The sequence below is a fragment of the Anguilla rostrata genome, chromosome 11 (assembly GCF_018555375.3).
Source record: "Anguilla rostrata isolate EN2019 chromosome 11, ASM1855537v3, whole genome shotgun sequence".
NCBI classification, from domain to species: Eukaryota; Metazoa; Chordata; class Actinopteri; order Anguilliformes; family Anguillidae; genus Anguilla; species Anguilla rostrata.
The window spans coordinates 355,089-373,934 of NC_057943.1; the positions used below are offsets into that span (position 1 = coordinate 355,089).

At 52.3% G+C, this 18,846-nt stretch overlaps 1 protein-coding gene across 1 annotated transcript in view; it reads left to right on the forward strand.

Moving 5' to 3' along the window:
* The window catches only part of dnah12 (dynein, axonemal, heavy chain 12), a 52,061-nt gene that overhangs the window by 23,822 nt on the left and 9,393 nt on the right, over positions 1 to 18,846 (forward strand). Inside the window, 30 exon segments of the mRNA XM_064300351.1 lie at positions 385 to 573; positions 851 to 970; positions 1,377 to 1,565; positions 1,902 to 2,053; positions 2,324 to 2,462; positions 3,030 to 3,116; positions 3,119 to 3,201; positions 3,828 to 4,083; positions 4,405 to 4,704; positions 5,247 to 5,425; positions 6,153 to 6,345; positions 6,930 to 7,091; positions 7,618 to 7,812; positions 8,559 to 8,692; positions 8,920 to 9,082; positions 9,429 to 9,509; positions 9,710 to 9,886; positions 10,760 to 10,891; positions 11,215 to 11,304; positions 11,867 to 12,007; positions 12,491 to 12,732; positions 12,895 to 13,042; positions 13,193 to 13,338; positions 13,485 to 13,699; positions 14,072 to 14,264; positions 15,749 to 15,938; positions 16,674 to 16,846; positions 17,045 to 17,185; positions 17,649 to 17,807; positions 18,635 to 18,779. Coding sequence (XP_064156421.1) covers positions 385 to 573; positions 851 to 970; positions 1,377 to 1,565; positions 1,902 to 2,053; positions 2,324 to 2,462; positions 3,030 to 3,116; positions 3,119 to 3,201; positions 3,828 to 4,083; positions 4,405 to 4,704; positions 5,247 to 5,425; positions 6,153 to 6,345; positions 6,930 to 7,091; positions 7,618 to 7,812; positions 8,559 to 8,692; positions 8,920 to 9,082; positions 9,429 to 9,509; positions 9,710 to 9,886; positions 10,760 to 10,891; positions 11,215 to 11,304; positions 11,867 to 12,007; positions 12,491 to 12,732; positions 12,895 to 13,042; positions 13,193 to 13,338; positions 13,485 to 13,699; positions 14,072 to 14,264; positions 15,749 to 15,938; positions 16,674 to 16,846; positions 17,045 to 17,185; positions 17,649 to 17,807; positions 18,635 to 18,779 — 4,914 coding nt within the window.

Here is an 18,846-nt window from a genome sequence, read left to right on the forward strand (position 1 = left end):
AGTGCACACCTGTCTGACCACGCCCTCAACTGCAGTGCACACCTGTCTGACCACACCCTCACCTGCACTTGGTTGGTTGTGTGATTGACTGGTGTATTGATTGTGTGATTGGTTGGTTGGTGTATTGATTGGTTGTGTGATTGATTGTGTGATTGGTTGCTTGGTGTATATTGATTGTGTGATTGGTTGGTTGGTGTATATTGATTGTCTGATTGGTTGCTTGGTGTATATTGATTGTGTGATTGGTTGCTTGGTGTATATTGATTGTGTGATTGGTTGGTTGGTGTATATTGGTCGTGTGATTGGTTGGTTGGTGTATATTGGTCGTGTGATTGGTTGGGTTGTGTATATTGATCGTGTGATTGGTTGCTTGTGCCTGTCCAGCCCGCCACAGTGAGCCGCTGTGGGATGATTTACATGGAGCCGTCTCAGCTGGGCTGGGAGCCCCTCCTCACCTCCTGGCTCAACACTCTGCCTGAGCTGCTGCAGGCCCCAAACAACTCCGCCCTCCTCACACAGCTTTTCTATTGGCTGCTCCCCCCGTCACTCAGGATGCTACGGAAACACTGCAGGGTGGGTCTCGCCCCTAGGGGTTTCTTTTGAGAGTCACCCCTCCTATACTCATCCCTGTACTCACCCTGAGAGTAACCCCTATACTCGCCCTTAGAGTATCCCCTATACTCAGTCCTAAACTCACCCCTATACTCAGTCCTATACTCAGTCCTAAACTCACCCCTATACTCAGTCCTAAACTCACCCCTATACTCAGTCCTATACTCAGTCCTAAACTCACCCCTATACTCAGTCCTAAACTCACCCCTGTACTCACCCCTGTGCCTCCCCCCTACAGGAAGTGGTGACCACAAACAACAGCAACACCGTGGTGTCCCTGACACGCCTCTTTCAGATGCTGCTGACAGAACCTCTCAAGCAAGACTCCGCCCACAAGAACATCCGCATGTGGATCATGGTGGGTCTCCAGCTTTGGGGTGTGGGGTAACACAGTGAGATAGGCACCTACATAGCCTTTCCATCAAAACCCTGTTCAGCAGGTCTCACCACAGCACTGACCAGCAGATCTCACCACAGCACTGACCAGCAGATCTCACCACAGTACTGACCAGCAGATCTCACCACTGCACTGACCAGCAGATCTCACCAATGCACTGACCAGCAGATCTCACCACTGCACTGACCAGCAGATCTCACCACAGCACTGACCAGCAGATCTGTGTGTTGGGTGTAATGACAGGTTCTGCGGTTGACAGATTTTGACACTAAAAAGCTGCCTATGTTGTCCTTCTCTCAGTTGGGAGGAGGTTTTGGGGCCGCGGGGTCTGTGAGGGTCTGTAACTCCTCCCCCCTCCCCGCTGCAGGGGGCTTTCGCCTTTTCTCTGGTGTGGTCTGTGGGGGGCAGCTGTGACACAGACAGTAGAGAGAAGTTCGATGAGTTCCTGAGGGAAATCCTCTCTGGGAAGATGGAGGAGCACCCTATTCCTGAGGAGGTGGAGAAATGGGAGTGTCCCTTTGAGGAGAAGGGCCTGGTGTATGACTACTCCTTTGAGGTACACTGTGTGTTTGTGCACTACTCCTTTGAGGTACAGTGTGATGCTGTGTCACACACGTGTGTGCGTGTGCATGTGCGTGTGTGTGTACATGTGTTTGTGTGTACGTACGTACGTGTGTGTGTGGGTGTGTGTGTTTGTGCACTACTCTTTGAGGTTCAGTGTGATGCTGTGTCACACGTGTGTGCGTGTGTGTGCGTGTGTTTGCGTGTGTACGTGTGTGTGTGCATGTGTGTGCTACTCTGAGGTTCAGTGTGATGCTGTGTCACACGTGTGTGTGTGCGTTCCAGCACACGTGTCCGACTCCAGACAGCTGAATCTGTGTGCCTGTTTCAGTTTAAAGGGCGAGGTCGTTGGGTTCCCTGGAACGAGGCGATCAAGAACATCAACCTGGGAGACAAGAACACCAAGGTGCAGGACATCATCGTCCCCACCATCGACACCGTGCGCTACACCTACCTGATGGACCTGTGCATCCAGTATGGAACGTAAGCTGGCCGCCGCCTGCGCCCCACCCCGCCCCACCCTGCCCCACCCTACCCTACCCAACCCTACCCTGGGGCAAAGCTGCAGTCCAACTGTTCCTTAGATAGCCCCTATCCAGTCTGTGTCCATTCTCTCATTGGTTCCTTTGGCACCTCATGGTTGTGATGTTGTGATGTTGATTGGTTCCAGTGACGCAGTGAGTGTGATGTTGCCTCTGATTGGCTGTTGTAATGCTGTGATTGTGATGTTGTCTCTGATTGGTTCATTTGAAGGCCGCTGCTCTTCGTGGGCCCCACAGGCACAGGGAAGTCTGTGTACGTCAAAGAGAAACTCATGAACAACCTGGACAAGGACCGCTACCTTCCCTTTTTCATCAACTTCTCTGCTCGCACCAGTGCTAACCAGAGCCAGGTAAGGGTCTCTCTATAGCACCTACACCAGCACTAACCAGAGCCAGGTAAGGGTCTCCCTATAGCACCTACACCAGCACTACCCAGAGCCAGGTAAGGGCCTTTCTGTAGCACCTACACCAGCGCAAACCAGAGCCAGGTAAGGGCCTTTCTGTAGCACCTACACCAGCGCAAACCAGAGCCAGGTAAGGGCCTCTCTGTCTCACCTACACCAGTGCTAACCAGAGCCAGGTAAGGGCCTCTCTGTAGCACCTACACCAGCGCTAACCAGAGCCAGGTAAGGGCCTTTCTGTAGCACCTACACCAGCGCTAACCAGAGCCTGGTAAGGGCCTCTCTGTCTCACCTACACCAGCGCTAACCAGAGCCAGGTAAGGGCCTCTCTGTCTCACCTACACCAGTGCTAACCAGAGCCAGGTAAGGGCCTCTCTGTCTCACCTACACCAGCACTAACCAGAGCCAGGTAAGGGCCTCTCTGTCCCACCTACGCCAGCACTAACCAGAGCCACAGGTCCCACCTGTCTCTCCCCCTCTCCACTCCTCTCTCTCTGTCTCCTCGCTGTGTTCCAGAACTCTCATGTCCCTCTGGATAAGAGGCAAGGCTGTGTTTTGGGCCGCCCTGGGGAGAAGTGTATGTCGTTGTGGGACAGAATTGATTTTGGACATGACAGCCGGCGCTGGAGCAGTTTGGAGCTCAGCCTCCTGTGGAGTTGCTACGACAGTACTTTGACCACGGCAACTGGTGAGGAGCACACACACTCATTATACAAACACACACACACTATACACACACACACACACACACACACACTCATTATACAAACACACACACACTATACACACACATACACACGCACACACACACACACTATACACGCACACAGTATACACACACACTACAGACACTACACACACACACACACACACACACATTATACAAACACACACACACACTATACACACACACACACACACACACACACACACTCATATACAAACACACACACTATACACCACACACTACAGCACACACACACACACAACACCACACAGTTACCACACACTACAGACACTACACACACACACACACACACACACATTATACAAACACACACACACACTATACACACACACACACTATACACGCACACAGTATACACACACACTACAGACACTACACACACACACACACATTATAAAAACACACACACTACACACACACACACATTATACAAATACACACACACACACACACTATACACACACACATACACACTATACACACACACATACAAGCAGACACACACACACACACACACACACACACACCCTGCTGTCAGTATGATGGTGATTGGTTGGGTGCTGCAGGTATGACCTGAAGGACACGTCCACCATCACCTTGGTGGATCTGCAGCTGATCTCGGCCATGGGCCCCCCTGGCGGCGGCCGCAATGCCGTCACCCCCCGCTTCCTCCGCCATTTCAACATCTGCAGCATCAACACCTTCAGCGACAGCACCATGGTGCACATCTTCTCCCACATCGTCAGCTTCTACCTGCGCAACAGCGCCTTCCCGCCCGAGTACTTCACCATGGGCAACCAGATCGTCGTGGCAACGATGGAGGTAAGTCTCTTTTTTTAATCAGTCACCCTGATGCAAGGTGTGTAAGAATGTGGGGTGTGTCTGTTACAGGTGTGTAAGACTGTGAGGTGTGTCTGTTACAGGTGTGTAAGACTGTGAGGTGTGTCTGTTACAGGTGTGTAAGACTGTGAGGTGTGTGTTATAGGTGTGTAAGACTGTGGGGTGTGTCTGTTACAGGTGTGTAAGACTGTAAGATGTGTCTGGTACAGGTGTGTAAGACTGTATGGTGTGTCTGTTAGAGGTGTGTAAGACTGTAAGGTGTGTGTTATAGGTGTGTAAGACTGTGAGGTGTGTATGTTACAGGTGTATAAAAAGGCCATGCAGAACCTGCTGCCCACCCCTGCTAAGTCGCATTACACCTTTAACCTGCGGGATTTCTCGCGGGTGGTGCGCGGCTGCCTGCTGCTGCAGAAGGAGTCGCTGGAGAGCAAGCACACCATGATCCACCTGTTTGTGCACGAGGTCTTCCGCGTCTTCTACGACCGCCTGGTGGACGACAAGGACCGGGCGTGGCTGTACAAGCTGATGAACGACATCGTGAAGGAACATTTCCGAGAGAACTTTGATGCTGTGTTCAGCTATCTGAAACAAGACAACAGGCCTGTAAGAAATAACACACTATAATCCAACACACTATAACCTAACACACTTTAACCTGACACACTTTAACCTGACAAACTATGATTTAACATTCTGTAACCTAACACACTGTAACCTAATACACTTTGACTGTACTTTGGTTGTGTAGGTCATTGTGACGACATTTACACTGCTGTTGAATCCACTTTTTATAAATCTAAATCTTTTGAACTGCTGTCCACCTGACCTGTTTGTGTGTGTGTGCGCGTGTTCATGTGTGCACACTTGTGTGCATGTGTGTACACTTGTGTGTGTGCATGTGTGTGTGTGTGTGCATACGTGTGCATGCATATGTGTCTGCACTTGTGTGTGTGCGTGTGTACGTGTGTGTCTGTGTCTGTGTGTGCGTGCGCACTTGTGTGCATGTGTGTGTGTGTGTGCGTGTATGCATGCGTGTGTGTGTGTGCGCACATGTGTGCATGTGTGTATGTGTGTGCATGTGTGTGCGTGTGTGCGCACTTGTGTGTGTGTGTGCGCGCACGCCCCTGTGCGTGTGTTGTGGGTAGCTGTGTGAGGAGGACATGCGGAACCTGCTTTTTGGGGACTACATGAACCCCGACCTGGAGGACAGCGAGCGTCTGTACGCTGAGGTGCCGTCCATGGACAGCTTCAGCCAGGTGGTGGAGCTCTGCCTGGACGAGTACAACCAGACCCACAAGAACCGCATGAACCTGGTCATCTTCCGGTAAGCGCGTGTCTGCACTCTGCCACCACAGTGCGCGAGAGGCAGCGGTTTTACTGCTTCTGCTCGGCCTGCCACATGCAGGGTACCGACAGAAAACCATGGAAAATCCTGGAAAACATTTACATCCTGGAAAGTTATGGAAAAGTCTAGGAAAGTATTCAAATATCCCTCTGTTTTTGGAAAGTCAGGGTAAATAATAAAAAATGGCATCTGTCAACTGAGGAGCCTGACGTCCTGTACTGCTGCCTGTGAGTCTTAAGGTCTGTATGCGGAAAACTCCAGGCTGTCCTGACCTGCAGCCCAAAACGTAGCCAGAAATGTCCTTAAAGTCAGACATTTGCCTTTAAAATGTCTCTGAAGATGAATGCAGTGTGAATCTGCTGTGATAGGTACTGACCGCAGTACACCATCCAGCAGACAGGGGGCACTGAGCACTGCGGCCGGTATGGCGCTGTGTGCCGGGGTCATGTGACTCTCGGGCTTCAGCAGGTCAGAGGGCACCGCACAGGCTGGTGGGAAATGGAACTGAGAGCCTGGGCGCTAGCTTTTCTCTCTTCTGCTAGCTTCTGGAGGGTTTCAGTGTCTTCCTGGTTTTTAATGAGTTTTATTGATTATTGATTGTGGTGTTATTGATTAGCCTGTGGAGTTATTATTGTTATTGAGTACTGATTAGCCGGTGGAGCTCTTGTTTTTGGTAAGCAGAGCGGTGCGCTGTCCACCCCTGCAGGTACGTTCTGGAGCACCTGTCCCGGATCAGCCGTGTTCTGAAGCAGCCGGGGGGGAACGCGCTCCTGGTGGGGGTGGGGGGCAGCGGGAGACAGTCGCTCACACGGCTCGCCACCTCCATGTCCAAGATGACCATCTTTCAGCCGGAAATCTCCAAGAGCTACGGCATGAACGAGTGGAGAGACGACCTGAAGGTACTGTCTCCTAGGTTACCACTTCCTGTATGACATCACAGTGCTGAAGGTACTGTCTCCCACCTTAACCACTTCTTGTATGACCTCACAGTGCTCCATAAATGATGGAGCTGTGTTGTAACTGTGCTTTGCTCTGAGTGCACTGTGCTCAGACTGTGCTGTGACTGTGCTGTAACTGTACTGTGCTTTGCTGTGACTGTGCTATAACTATACTGTGCTGTAACTGTGCTTTGCTCTGAGTGTACTGTGCTCAGACTGTGCTGTTACTGTGCTGTGCTGTGCTCTGAGTGCAGTGTGCTCAGACTGTGCTGTGATTGTGCTGTAACTACTGTGCTGTGCATAGACTGTGCTGTGACTGTGCTGTGCTTTGCTGTGACTGTGCTACAACTACTGTGCTGTAACTGCTTTGCTCTGAGTGCACTGTGCTCAGACTTTGCTGTGACTGCTGTAACTGTACTGTTCTGTAACTGTGCTTTGTTCTGAGTACACTGTGCTCAGACTGTGCTGTGACTGTGCTGTGACTGTACTGTAACTGTACTGTGCCGTGCTTAGACTGTGCTGAGACTGTGCTGTGCTCTGTGCAGCGCTTGCTGAAGAGTGCCGGTGTGAAGGGGGAGCAGACGGTGTTCCTGCTCACAGATGCCCAGATTAAGGAGGAGGCCTTCCTGGAGGATGTGGACAGCTTGCTGAACACGGGCGAAGTGCCCAACATCTTTGCTGTGGATGAGAAGCAGGAAATCATGGAGGTAAAACCAGGAGCCTCACCGACAGACTGTTCAGCTTCGCCCCGTTTACCATCAGCCAATCATTTTTCATTCCACCACCCTGAAAGACATTTTTGCGATTGTGGTTGAGCAGGGGGCCTCAGGACCGAGTTTGGGAACCCCTGGACTGGACTATCAACCTTCTTTCCTCACTTGTACCGTAGTAGCCTATAATGGGTAGTGGGCCTTACAGAAGTTATGTTTTGAATTCAGTTTGATTCCAGTGTTTTCTGTATCCTGCTCTTATGATGATTATTGGAGAAAATGTGCAGCTGAACAGGAACAGGGTGTTATTTTCTACCTATGAGTAGGTTTTGCCTAAATCAGCAAAAACAAAACACGCCCTTGTAGGCTGAATGCGTACGTTAAGAACACATTTGCATTACATGAGGTTTTGTTGCCCTGCAGTGATTCTGAGCATTATTATTACCATTATTATAGGGAATATGGAGTAAACTGAATTAAGCTGTCTGAGTCTCAGTTCTGTCCCCCCCTTCGCCCCCCCCAGGCGGTGCGGCCCGTGGCCCAGGCGGGCAGCCGGGACGCAGAGCTCAGCCCGCTGGCGCTCTTCGCCTTCTTCGTGACGCGCTGCCGGGAGAACCTGCACATCGTGGTGGCCTTCAGCCCCATCGGCGACGCCTTCCGCAACCGCCTGCGCCAGTTCCCCTCCCTCATCAACTGCTGCACCATCGACTGGTTCCAGGTCTGCCCCCCCTCACCACCGCCGGCAGGCTGTGTGCCCCCCCCCCCCCCCAGGCTCTGTGCCCCCGCCGACCCTCCCCCCAACCCCCCAGGCTCTGTGCCCCCCCGACCCTCCCCACCACCGCCAGCAGGCTGTGTGCCCCCCACCCCCCAGGCTCTGTGCCCCCCGACCCTCCCCACCACCGCCGGCAGGCTGTGTGCCCCCCAGGCTCTGTGCCCCCTGACCCCTCCCCCAGGTGCTCTAAATCCCCCTCCCCTCCCCGCTCTGTATATTTGTAAAAATATTGATTTAATGTGTTTGCATTCGGACATTACTCCTCCATATGCGGTTTTCCACTGGTGGTGTCGGGTGCAACAATCCTGCCAAGTATTCAGAAACGATGACCCACACACATTGGGTGCCCAATGCGGAATAGCAAGCGTCTAAAATCCACAAAGCATCTTTAAGATTCGGTTAGATATGCTACTCAATATTACCATGTCAGGTGGCATTGTTGGTTGTCTCTAGGCAGTCTTCTTTCTCCAAAATACACTACAGCTGGATTGTCTTCGAAGAGAAATGAGCAGTCGATGTGCTGGTAGTAGCCTAATGGCTTAGTTTCGAGTGGATCCCTGGTATTTGTAGTGTGACTTTTGTGACCACCAATAACCACAGATGTCGCCAAATCCACCAGAACTGAAATATTAAGGATAGCCGCTTGACCCAGCTCCACCGTGTGATAATTAACACCCTGGGTGCACTTCCAGCCCTGGCCAGAGGAGGCGCTGGAGCGAGTGGCCTACAAGTTCCTGGAGAGCCTGGAGCTGAGTGACCACGAGCGGCAGGAAGTCATCATTCTCTGCAAGACCTTCCACACCTCTGCCATTAACCTGTCTCACAGGTGAGCCCCGCTCCCCCGTACAGCCACACCTCCATCATTAACCTATCCCACAGGTGAACCCTGCCCCCCCGTACAGCCACACCTCCGCCATTAACCTGTCCCACAGGTGAGCCCTGCCCCCTCGTACAGCCACACCTCCACCATTAACCTGTCCCTCAGGTGAGCCCCCCCCCACCCCCCCGTACGGCGCTCAGTGCTGCAGAACTGACCCAGTGCTGCCTCCGCAGGTTCCTGTCTGAACTGGGACGCCACAACTACGTCACTCCCACCTCCTACCTGGAGCTGATCGCCGCCTTCCGCCAGCTCCTCACTCAGAAACGCGATGCCGTCATGAGAGCCAAGAAACGCTACACCAACGGCCTGGACAAGCTGGCCTTCGCCGAGTCCCAGGTGCCCCAATGCAGGCGATCGCAGTGATGTAATACTGTGATGTAATGCAGGGGATCGCACTGCTGCCACAGTGATGTAATACTGTGATATAATGGAGGGTATCGCACTGCTGCCACAGTGATGTAATGCGGTGATGTAATACTGTGGATCACACTGCTGTCGCGGTGATGTAATACAGTGATGTAATGCAGTGAATTAATGCAGTGGACTGCAGTGGATTGCACTGCTGGCGCAGTGATGTAACGCAGTGACGTAATGCGGTCATGTAATACTGTGATATAACGCAGTGATGTATTGCAGTGCTGGTGCAGTGATTTATTGCAGTGGATCACATCGCCCTCTGTAGGTGAGTGAGATGAAGAAGGAGCTGGTTGACCTACAGCCGAAACTGGAGGTGGCCAAAGTGGAGAACAACAACATGATGAAGGTGAAGCCATTTCACCCATGATTCACCATTTCACCCATGTTTCAGCATTTATAACTGTCTGTCTGACTGTATTCTTATTATTGTTATTATTGTTACTTTTTAAATTTGTAATTTTGAGAGAGAGACATACACTTCAGTTTTGAGAGTGATCGTCATCCCGCCTGCCCTGTATCTGACGGTTGTCATGGCGATGTGTGCAGGTGATCGAGGTGGAGTCGGTGCAGGTGGAGGCGAAGAGTAAGCTGGTGCGGGTGGATGAGGAGGCGGCCACGCTGAAGGCCGGGGAGGCCCAGGCGCTGAAGGACGAGTGTGAGAGCGACCTTGCTGAGGCCATCCCCGCCCTCGAGGCAGCGCTGTCTGCCCTCGACACGCTAAAGGTGCGCCCCCAACACGCCCTGCATACCCCCCCAACATGCCCTGCATACACGCCCGACACGCCCTGCATACACCCCCAACATGCCCTGCATACTCCCCCAACATACCCCAACTCGTCCTGCATACGCCCCCAACACGCCCTGCATACTCCCCCAGCACGCCCTGCGTACGCCCCCGACACGCCCTGCATACTCCCCCAGCACGCCCTGCATACACCCCCGACACGCCCTGCATACGCCCCCAACACACCCCAACATGCCCTGCATACGCCCCAACACACCCCAACACGCCCTGCATACGCCCCGACACGCCCTGCATGCCCCCAACACGTCCTGCATACCCCCAACATGCCCTGCATACGCCCGACACGCCCTGCATACCCCCAACATGCCCTGCATACGCCCCGACACGCCCTGCATACGCCCCCAACACACCCTGCATACCCCCCGACATGCCCTGCATACTCCCCAGCACGCCCTGCATTCCCCCAACACACCCTGCATTCGCCCCAACACACCCTGCATACCCCCAACATGCCCTGCATATTCCCACGACGCCCTGCATACGCCCCAACATGCCCTGCATACGCCACCAACACGCCCTGAATACCCCCCAACATGCCCTGCATACGCCCCCAATGCCCTGCATATACCCCGACGCCCTGCATACGCCCCGACACGCCTTGCATACGCCCCGACACGCCCTGCATACGCCCCCAAACACGCCCTGCATACCCCACAACACGCCCTGCATACGCCCCCAACACACCCCAACACACCCTGCATACGCCTCCGACACGCACTGCATACCCCCCCGACACGCCCTACATACGCACACCCAACATCCCTCTGCATGAAGCATCTCTGTGTTTACAGCCGTCTGACGTTACCATAGTGAAGTCCATGAAGAACCCCCCCTCAGGCGTGAAGCTGGTGATGTCAGCCGTCTGTGTGATGAAGGAGATCAAGCCGGAGAAGATCACTGACCCTGCGGGGAAAGGACAGAAGGTTCGATTCTGTGCAGAAATGTCAGCAGTCAGGAGGTGGTCTCAGCTCATTGCAGACTGAGGGGAGAAGGTCTTGAAGGTCATTCAGTTGGGCACAATCTTAGGCTTTGTGGTCACCTGAGCAGGTGTCACTCATGTTTAACTCTTTATCCCTTTGGATTGTGTTGTTTTACTGCACACTGCAGTCTTGTTTTTTATGACTGTATTTGGTGCTGAAGTCATGGCTGCAATAAGAGCTGGTGCTGATGGTGTAGTTACATGTCACAGCCTCAGGGTGGTGCATAAGCAGTGTGTAAGTGCTGTGAATTCTCTTATATTCCTCAGATACTTGACTATTGGGGCCCGAGTAAGAAGCTGCTGGGAGACATGAATTTCCTGAGAGATTTGAGAGAGTACGACAAGGACAACATCCCTGTGAGACTGCCCGACATGTGCCTTCCCTGCTCCTAATGTTTCATCTGACGTAACACCATAAGAGTAGCAATTAATCTGAAAAATTATTACTAGTTCCCTGCAATCCGTTTCCTTTGATATCACTGAATGAGGTAGATATGACTGTGTACAGAGTAAATGGTAAATGGTAAATGGACTGCATTTATATAGCGCTTTTATCCAAAGCACTTTACAATTGATGCCTCTCATTCACCAGAGCAGTTAGGGGTTAGGTGTCTTGCTCAAGGACACTTCGACACGCCCAGAGCGAGGATCAAACCAGCAACCCTCCGACTGCCAGACAACCTCTCTTACCTCCTGAGCTATGTCGCCCATCGCTCTCTCTAAATGTGTATGGGGTAGATCTATATATATATTTGATATCACTGTATAGGGTTGATATCAGTGTATATGATTCAGGTCACTGCGTGTGGGGTGTACATGGTGGATTTCTTCCTGTATGATGTTGATATGACTGTAGCAGATTAATCTGGGTGTGTATTTGCCAGACCTCTCTGAGTGTGTGTGGCGCTGTTTGTGGCAGGTGCCGGTCATGGCTAAAATCCGCAGTGAGTACATGAGTAACCCCGACTTTGACCCAACCAAAGTGGCCAAAGCTTCGGGTGCTGCAGAGGGTCTGTGCAAGTGGATCACAGCCATGGAGGTGTACGACAGAGTGGCCAAGGTACATACCCTCTACATCCCTACTCTAGTGGTGCCTACTCTACTGGTACCTTCTCTGATGGTACCTACTCTACTGGTGCCTACTCTAGTGTTACCTACTCTACTGGTGCCTACTGTAGTGGTACCTACTCTGCTGGTACCTACTCTACTGATACCTTCTCTAATGGTACCTACTCTATTGGTACCTACTTTACTGGTGTCCACTGTAGTGGTACCTATTCTGCTGGTGCCTAATCTACTGGTGCCTACTGTAGTGGTACCTACTCTACTGGTGCCTACTCTAGTGGTACCTACTCTACTGGTGCCTACTGTAGTGGTACCTACTCTACTGGTACCTACTCTAGTGGTGCGTACTCTACTGGTGCCTACTCTAGTGGTGCCTACTCTACTGGTGCCTACTCTAGTGGTACCTACTCTACTGGTGACAGTGGCAGTCCCACAGCGCAGCCTGTTCAGGCTCTTTGATGTCGTTTTCCCGCCCCAGGTTGTGGCTCCTAAGAAGGCCAACCTTCTGGAGGCCCAGGAGTCGCTGGCCACCACCATGGCCCTGCTGAATGAGAAGAGGGCGGAGCTTAAGGAGGTGGAGGACCGGCTGGCCGCCCTGCAGCGCACCTTTGAGGAGAAGACGGAGGAGAAGGCGCAGCTGGAGCTGCAGGTGGAGCTCTGCGCCAGTAAGCTGGAGAGAGCAGAGAAACTCATCGGGGGACTGGGGGGCGAGAAGACTAGGTATGCATGCTAACCCTGACCTGTGGGTGTGTTTGTGTGTGAGTGTGTGTGTGTGTGTGTGTGAGAGTGCATGTGTGGTGTGTATGTGTGTGTTTGTGTTAGAATGTGTGCATGCATGTCTGTGTAACTGGTTCTTTAAGAGCAGGTATCTGCCCCATGCAGGTGGTCCATTGCAGCAGATGACCTGCAGAACATCTACGACAACCTGACAGGTGATGTGCTGATCTCCGCTGGGGTCATCGCCTACCTGGGGGCCTTTACCTCTGCGTTCCGCCAAGATTGCTCCAGGAACTGGACCCAGCTCTGCAAGGTGCCGCACCTTACTAGCTAACAGACACTCACCTGTCACAGTTTTATAGAGAGAGACACAGCTATGACACACAGAAGAGTTTTATAGAGAGGCCATCATAATGTGACAGTATTTTTAATGTACTTATGATTCTTTGAAATCCACATGCAGTCCAGAGACATTCCGTCTTCAGATGACTTCTCGTTGAGTAAAACTCTGGGTGACCCCATTAAGATCCGAGCCTGGAACATCGCAGGTCTGCCCACCGACAGCTTCTCCATCGACAACGGCGTCATCGTCAGCAACTCCCGGAGATGGTGAGCCGGTCTCTCAGAGGACCCAAACAGACTGTGATTATGCCCCAGGATGACTTATATTTCACTGGCTGGTTTTGTTAATGATTAACACCAGGTGTGTGTGTGTGTGTGTGTGTGATTCCCTGCCTGGTGTGTTTTTTCTTCAGGCCACTGATGATTGACCCTCAGGGTCAGGCTAACAAGTGGGTGAAGAACTCTGAGAAGGACAATAAGCTGAGCATTATCAAGCTCACAGACTCCGACTACATGAGGACTCTGGAAAACTGCATCCAGTTCGGCACCCCCCTGCTTCTGGAGAACGTGGGGGAGGAACTGGACCCTTCACTGGAACCCCTGCTGCTCAAGCAGACCTTCAAACAGGGTACTAACCTAAAACAGGGCACTGCATGGTACTAACCTACAAACGGCACTGCACGGTACTAACCTACAAACAGGGTACTAACCTACCTAACCTACAAACAAGGTACTGTACGTTACTAACCTACAAACAGGGTACTTACCTATAAACAGGATACTGCACAGTACTTACTAAAATAGGGTAAGCCATGCTAATGATAATCCTGAATGTGGAATGGCACCACAGTGCAGTTTTAAAAGAGACTATTGGTAGGCCATAGTCAAACGTGGGACTTGGTGTTTTGTGTATGAGTTGAAGCTATCCCATTAGGCCACTGAATCCCTGCCTGTGAGTGAGAGAGTGTGGGTCACTCAGTTGTGTTTCTGACCCCTGTAGGAGGCATGGATTGCATCAGACTGGGCGAGAGCGTGATTGAGTACTCATGTGATTTCCGCTTCTACATCACCACCAAGCTGAGGAACCCACACTACCTGCCTGAGCTGGCCACCAAGGTCTCCCTGCTCAACTTCATGATCACCCCCGAGGGCCTGGAGGACCAGCTGCTGGGCATCGTGGTGGCCAAAGAGAGGTACGGTTTAAAGCTTTCCTGCTCCTGGCACACAAACTACTGACGCCCCTCATACCCCTGATGCCCTGCAGGTGATTACTATTTAGTACAGATTTCCTGGGCGGTGATTAGTATATAGAACATTTTCCATTGGTGGTGATTAGTATTTAGAACAAATTTACTTGTTGATAATTAGTCTGTAGTGTAGTTTCCCTTGGTGGTGATTAGCATTTAGTACAGATTTCCTCGTTGGTGATTAGTATGTAGTGTTGTTTGTGTCTGGTGGTGATTAGTACGTAGTGTGGTTTCTCTCTGGTGGTGATTAGTATGTAGTGTGGTTTCTCTCTGGTGGTGATTAGTATGTACATTACATTACATTAATTTGGCAGACGCTTTTATCCAAAGCGACGTACAAAAAAGTGCATTTCATGGTCGTAGACAACTGCTGAACACGGGTTCAGTAAGGTACAATTACTTATTTTGTACAGCTATTTCTAGCCGAGAACAATGAACACTATTCTGGTCTAACATCTGCAAAGCCAACTAGGCAGAAGAATAAGCTACAGTATTAGGACAAATACAAATTACCAAGAAGTGCAGGGATGGGGCAACATGTAACAAGTGACAGGAAAAAGGGCTTTTAAAATTTTTTTTTAATTATACAGCGTGGTAGTGGTTAGTCTAGGTATAGTCTGAAGAGATGAGTCTTCAGGCCACGGCGGAAGATGGATAGTGAGGGGGAGGTTCGGAGAGGGACGGGGAGTTCGTTCCACCACTGGGGAGCTAGGGTGGAGAAGCTCTGTGATCCCTTTGGGCGGGTGGGAGGGGTTACAAGGCGCCCTGCTGCCGCAGAGCGGAGTGGTCGCGCAGACACATAGAATTGAGTCATGTCCTGCAAGTAGATGGGGGCTGTCCTGTTGGCAGCAGTGTAGGCAAGGGTCAGGGCTTTGAACCGGATCCTGGCAGCGACCGGTAGCCAGTGAAGTGATCGCAGCAGAGGAGTGACGTGGGAGAATTTGGGGAAGTTGTAGATGAGTCGGGCAGCGGCATTCTGAATCATCTGTAGTGGCTGTATGGCACAAGCTGGCAGGCTTGCAAGGAGTATGTAGTGTGGTTTCTTGTGGTGGTGATTAGTATGTGGTGTGGTTTCTCTCTGGTGGTGATTAGTATATAGTGTGGTTTGTCTCTGGTGGTGATTAGTATGTAGCGTGGATTCTCGTAGTGGTGATTAGTATGTAGTGTGGTTTCTCGTAGTGGTGATTAGTATTCAGTGTGGTTTCTCTCTGGTGGTGATTAGTATGTAGTGTGGATTCTTGTAGTGGTGATTAGTATGTAGTGTGGTTTCTCTCTGGTGGTGATTAGTATGTAGTGTGGTTTCTCTCTGGTGGTGATTAGTATGTAGTGTGGTTCCTCATGGTGGTGGTTAGTATGCAGTGTGGTTTCTTTCTGGTGGTGGTTAGTATGCAGTGTGGTATCTTGTGGTGGTGATTAGTATGCGCTTGCAGACCGGAGCTGGAGGAGGAGAGGAATGCCCTGATCCTTCAGTCGGCCACCAATAAGAAGCAGCTGAAGGAGATAGAGGACAGGATCCTGGAGACGCTGCATTCTGAGGGAAACATCCTGGAAGACGAGAGTGCCATTCAGGTCCTGGACTCCGCCAAAATCATGTCCAATGAGATCACAAAGAAGCAGCAGGTGGGTAATGGAACAGAAGAGTGTTTGTCAGAGAATGAGAGAGAAGGAGACAAGAATGGTGCTGTGCTCAGTGATTCTGTACTCACTGGTGCTGTACTTAGTGATTCTGTAGTCAGTGGTTCTGTGCTCACTGGTGCTGTACTCAGTGATTCTGTACTCAGTGATTCTGTACTCAGTGGTTCTGTGCTCACTGGTGCTGTACTCACTGGTGCTGTACTCAATGACTCTGTGCTCAGTGGTGCTGTGCTCAGTGACTCTGCTCACTGGTGCTGTACTCATTGATTCTGTGCTCAATGGTGCTGTGCTGAGTGATTCTATGCTCAGTGGTGTTGTGCTCAGTGATTCTGTGCTCAGTGATGCTGTGTTCAACAGTGCTGTACTAAATGGTGCTGTACTCAGTGGTTCTGTACTGAGTAATGCTGTACGAAATGGTGCTGTACTCAGTAGTACTTATTGGTGCTGTACTTGGTGGTACTATACTCAGTGGTGCTGTGCTCAGTGATTCTGTACTCAGTTATGCTGTGCTGAGTGGTTCTGTGCTCTGTGGTGCTGTACTAAGTGACTCTGCACTCAGTGGTGCTTGCTCAGTGGTGCTGTACTCAATCGTGCTGTGCCCAGTAGTGCTGTACTTCGTGGTTCTGTACTCAGTGGTGTTGTACCTAGTGGTGCTTAGTGGTTCTGTACTCAGTAGTGCTTTGCTGGCCCTGATTGCCTTGCCTGCTCTCCTGTTGTCAGATTGCTGAAAAGACGGAGGTAAAGATTGCGGAATCGAGGGAGGGCTACAGGCCGATTGCCAAACACTCCTCCATCCTGTTCTTCAGCATCGCAGACCTGGGCAACATTGACCCCATGTACCAGTACTCCCTCACCTGGTTCGTCAACCTGTACATCAGCTCAATCCAGGAGAGGTGAGCCCAGCTCAGGCCCAGCCAGGCCTTAATCAGTCTGTCCCCTGTGCGGTACATCCTCAGAGCCAGATAATCACACACCCACCCCATCCCATTACGAACACACTCTGCTGAGCTTGGGTTGGTGGAAAACCCTACAACTCTTTGATCAGGTCACACTTTCCCGTATAGTAATTGGCCTGTTTTGTTTAAATCCAGGGGAAAGTCCAAGGTTTTGGAGAAGAGGCTGCGGTTCCTGATCGATCACTTCACCTACAACCTGTACTGCAACGTGTGCCGCTCGCTGTTCGAGAAAGACAAGCTGCTCTTCTCCTTCCTGCTCTGCTCCAACCTCCTCCTGTGAGTGCCTGCTCTGACTGTGCTACCTGTGTGGGGCCTGCTCTGACTGTGCTACCTGTGTGGGACCTGCAGGGGTGACTGTGCTACCTGTGTGGGACCTGCAGGAGTGACTGTGCTACCTGTGTGGGACCTGCAGGAGTGACTGTGCTACCTGTGTGGGACCTGCAGGGGTGACTGTGCTACCTGTGTGGGGCCTGCAGGGGTGCCTGTGCTACCTTGTGTGGCCTGCAGAGGGTGCCTGTGCTTCCTGTTGGGGCCTACAGGGGTGCCTGTGCTACCTGTGTGGGGCCTGCAGGAGGTGCCTGTGCTACCTGTGTGGGGCCTGCAGGGGGTGCCTGTGCTACCTGTGTGGGGCCTGCAGGGGGTGCCTGTGCTACCTGTGTGGGGCCTGCAGGGGGTGCCTGTGCTACCTGTGTGGGGCCTGCAGGGGGTGCCTGTGTGACCTGAGGGCCTGTTCCCACAGGGCTAAGCGGGAGATCGATTACGCAGAGTTCATGTTCCTGCTGACGGGCGGGGTGGGGCTGCAGAACACCGTGCCCAATCCCGACCCCAGCTGGCTGCAGGACAAGAGCTGGGATGAGATCTGCAGAGCCAGCGACCTGCCGGGACTGCGGGGCCTCAGGTACCAAGGGCCACGCCCGCAGCTACAGCCACGCCCACAGATATAGCCACGCCCACAGCCACACCAACGCCCACGCCCACAGCTATAGCCACACCCATACCCACAACCACAACCAAAGCCACACCCACACGCAGAGCTACAGCCAGAGCCACACCCACAGCTATAGCCACGCCCATACCCACAACCAGAGCCACACACACCCCCACACCCACATCCACATCCACACCCAGAGCTACAGCCAGAGCCACACCCACAGCTATAGCCACACCCGCACCCACAACCACAATCAGAGCCATACCCACAGCTATAGCCACGCCCATACCCACAACCACAACCAGACTCACACCCACGGCCACGCCTGCAGCTAAAGCCACGCCCACAGATATAGCCACGCCCACAGCCACACCAGCGGCCACACCCACAGCTATAGCCACGCACACAGCCACACCCATGCCCACAGCCAAAGCCACACCCACACTTACATTCACAGCCACAGCCACAACCAGAGCCACGCCCACAGCTACAGCCACACCCACAGCCAGAGCCACACCCACACGCAGAGCTACAGCCAGAGCCACACCCACAGCTATAGCCACGCACACAGCCACACCCATGCCCACAGCCAGAGCCACACCCACACTTACAGCCACAACCAGAGCCACGCCCACAGCTACAGCCACACCCACAGCCAGAGCCACACACACACATGCACAGAGCCACAGAGTAATACAGTGACCTATACCATTTCTTTCGTCCAGTCTCCTAATGTTCAGTGTCGTTCAGCTTGTGAAGATCCTTCTGATCTCATGGTGAAATGCTGTGTTTAGAGAGTTTTTCAGTGAGAACCCAGAGAGTTTCCAGCAGATTTACGACAGTAAGGAGCCCTACAACATGCCACTGCCCAGCCCCTGGAGCGATCGACTCAACCACCTGCAAAAGATGATCGTGTACCGATGCCTGCGTCCCGACAAGGTCAGCCCCCCCCCCCCCCCCAAAAAAACACCCCCTCCCTGCTACCGATGCCTGCATCCTGACAAGG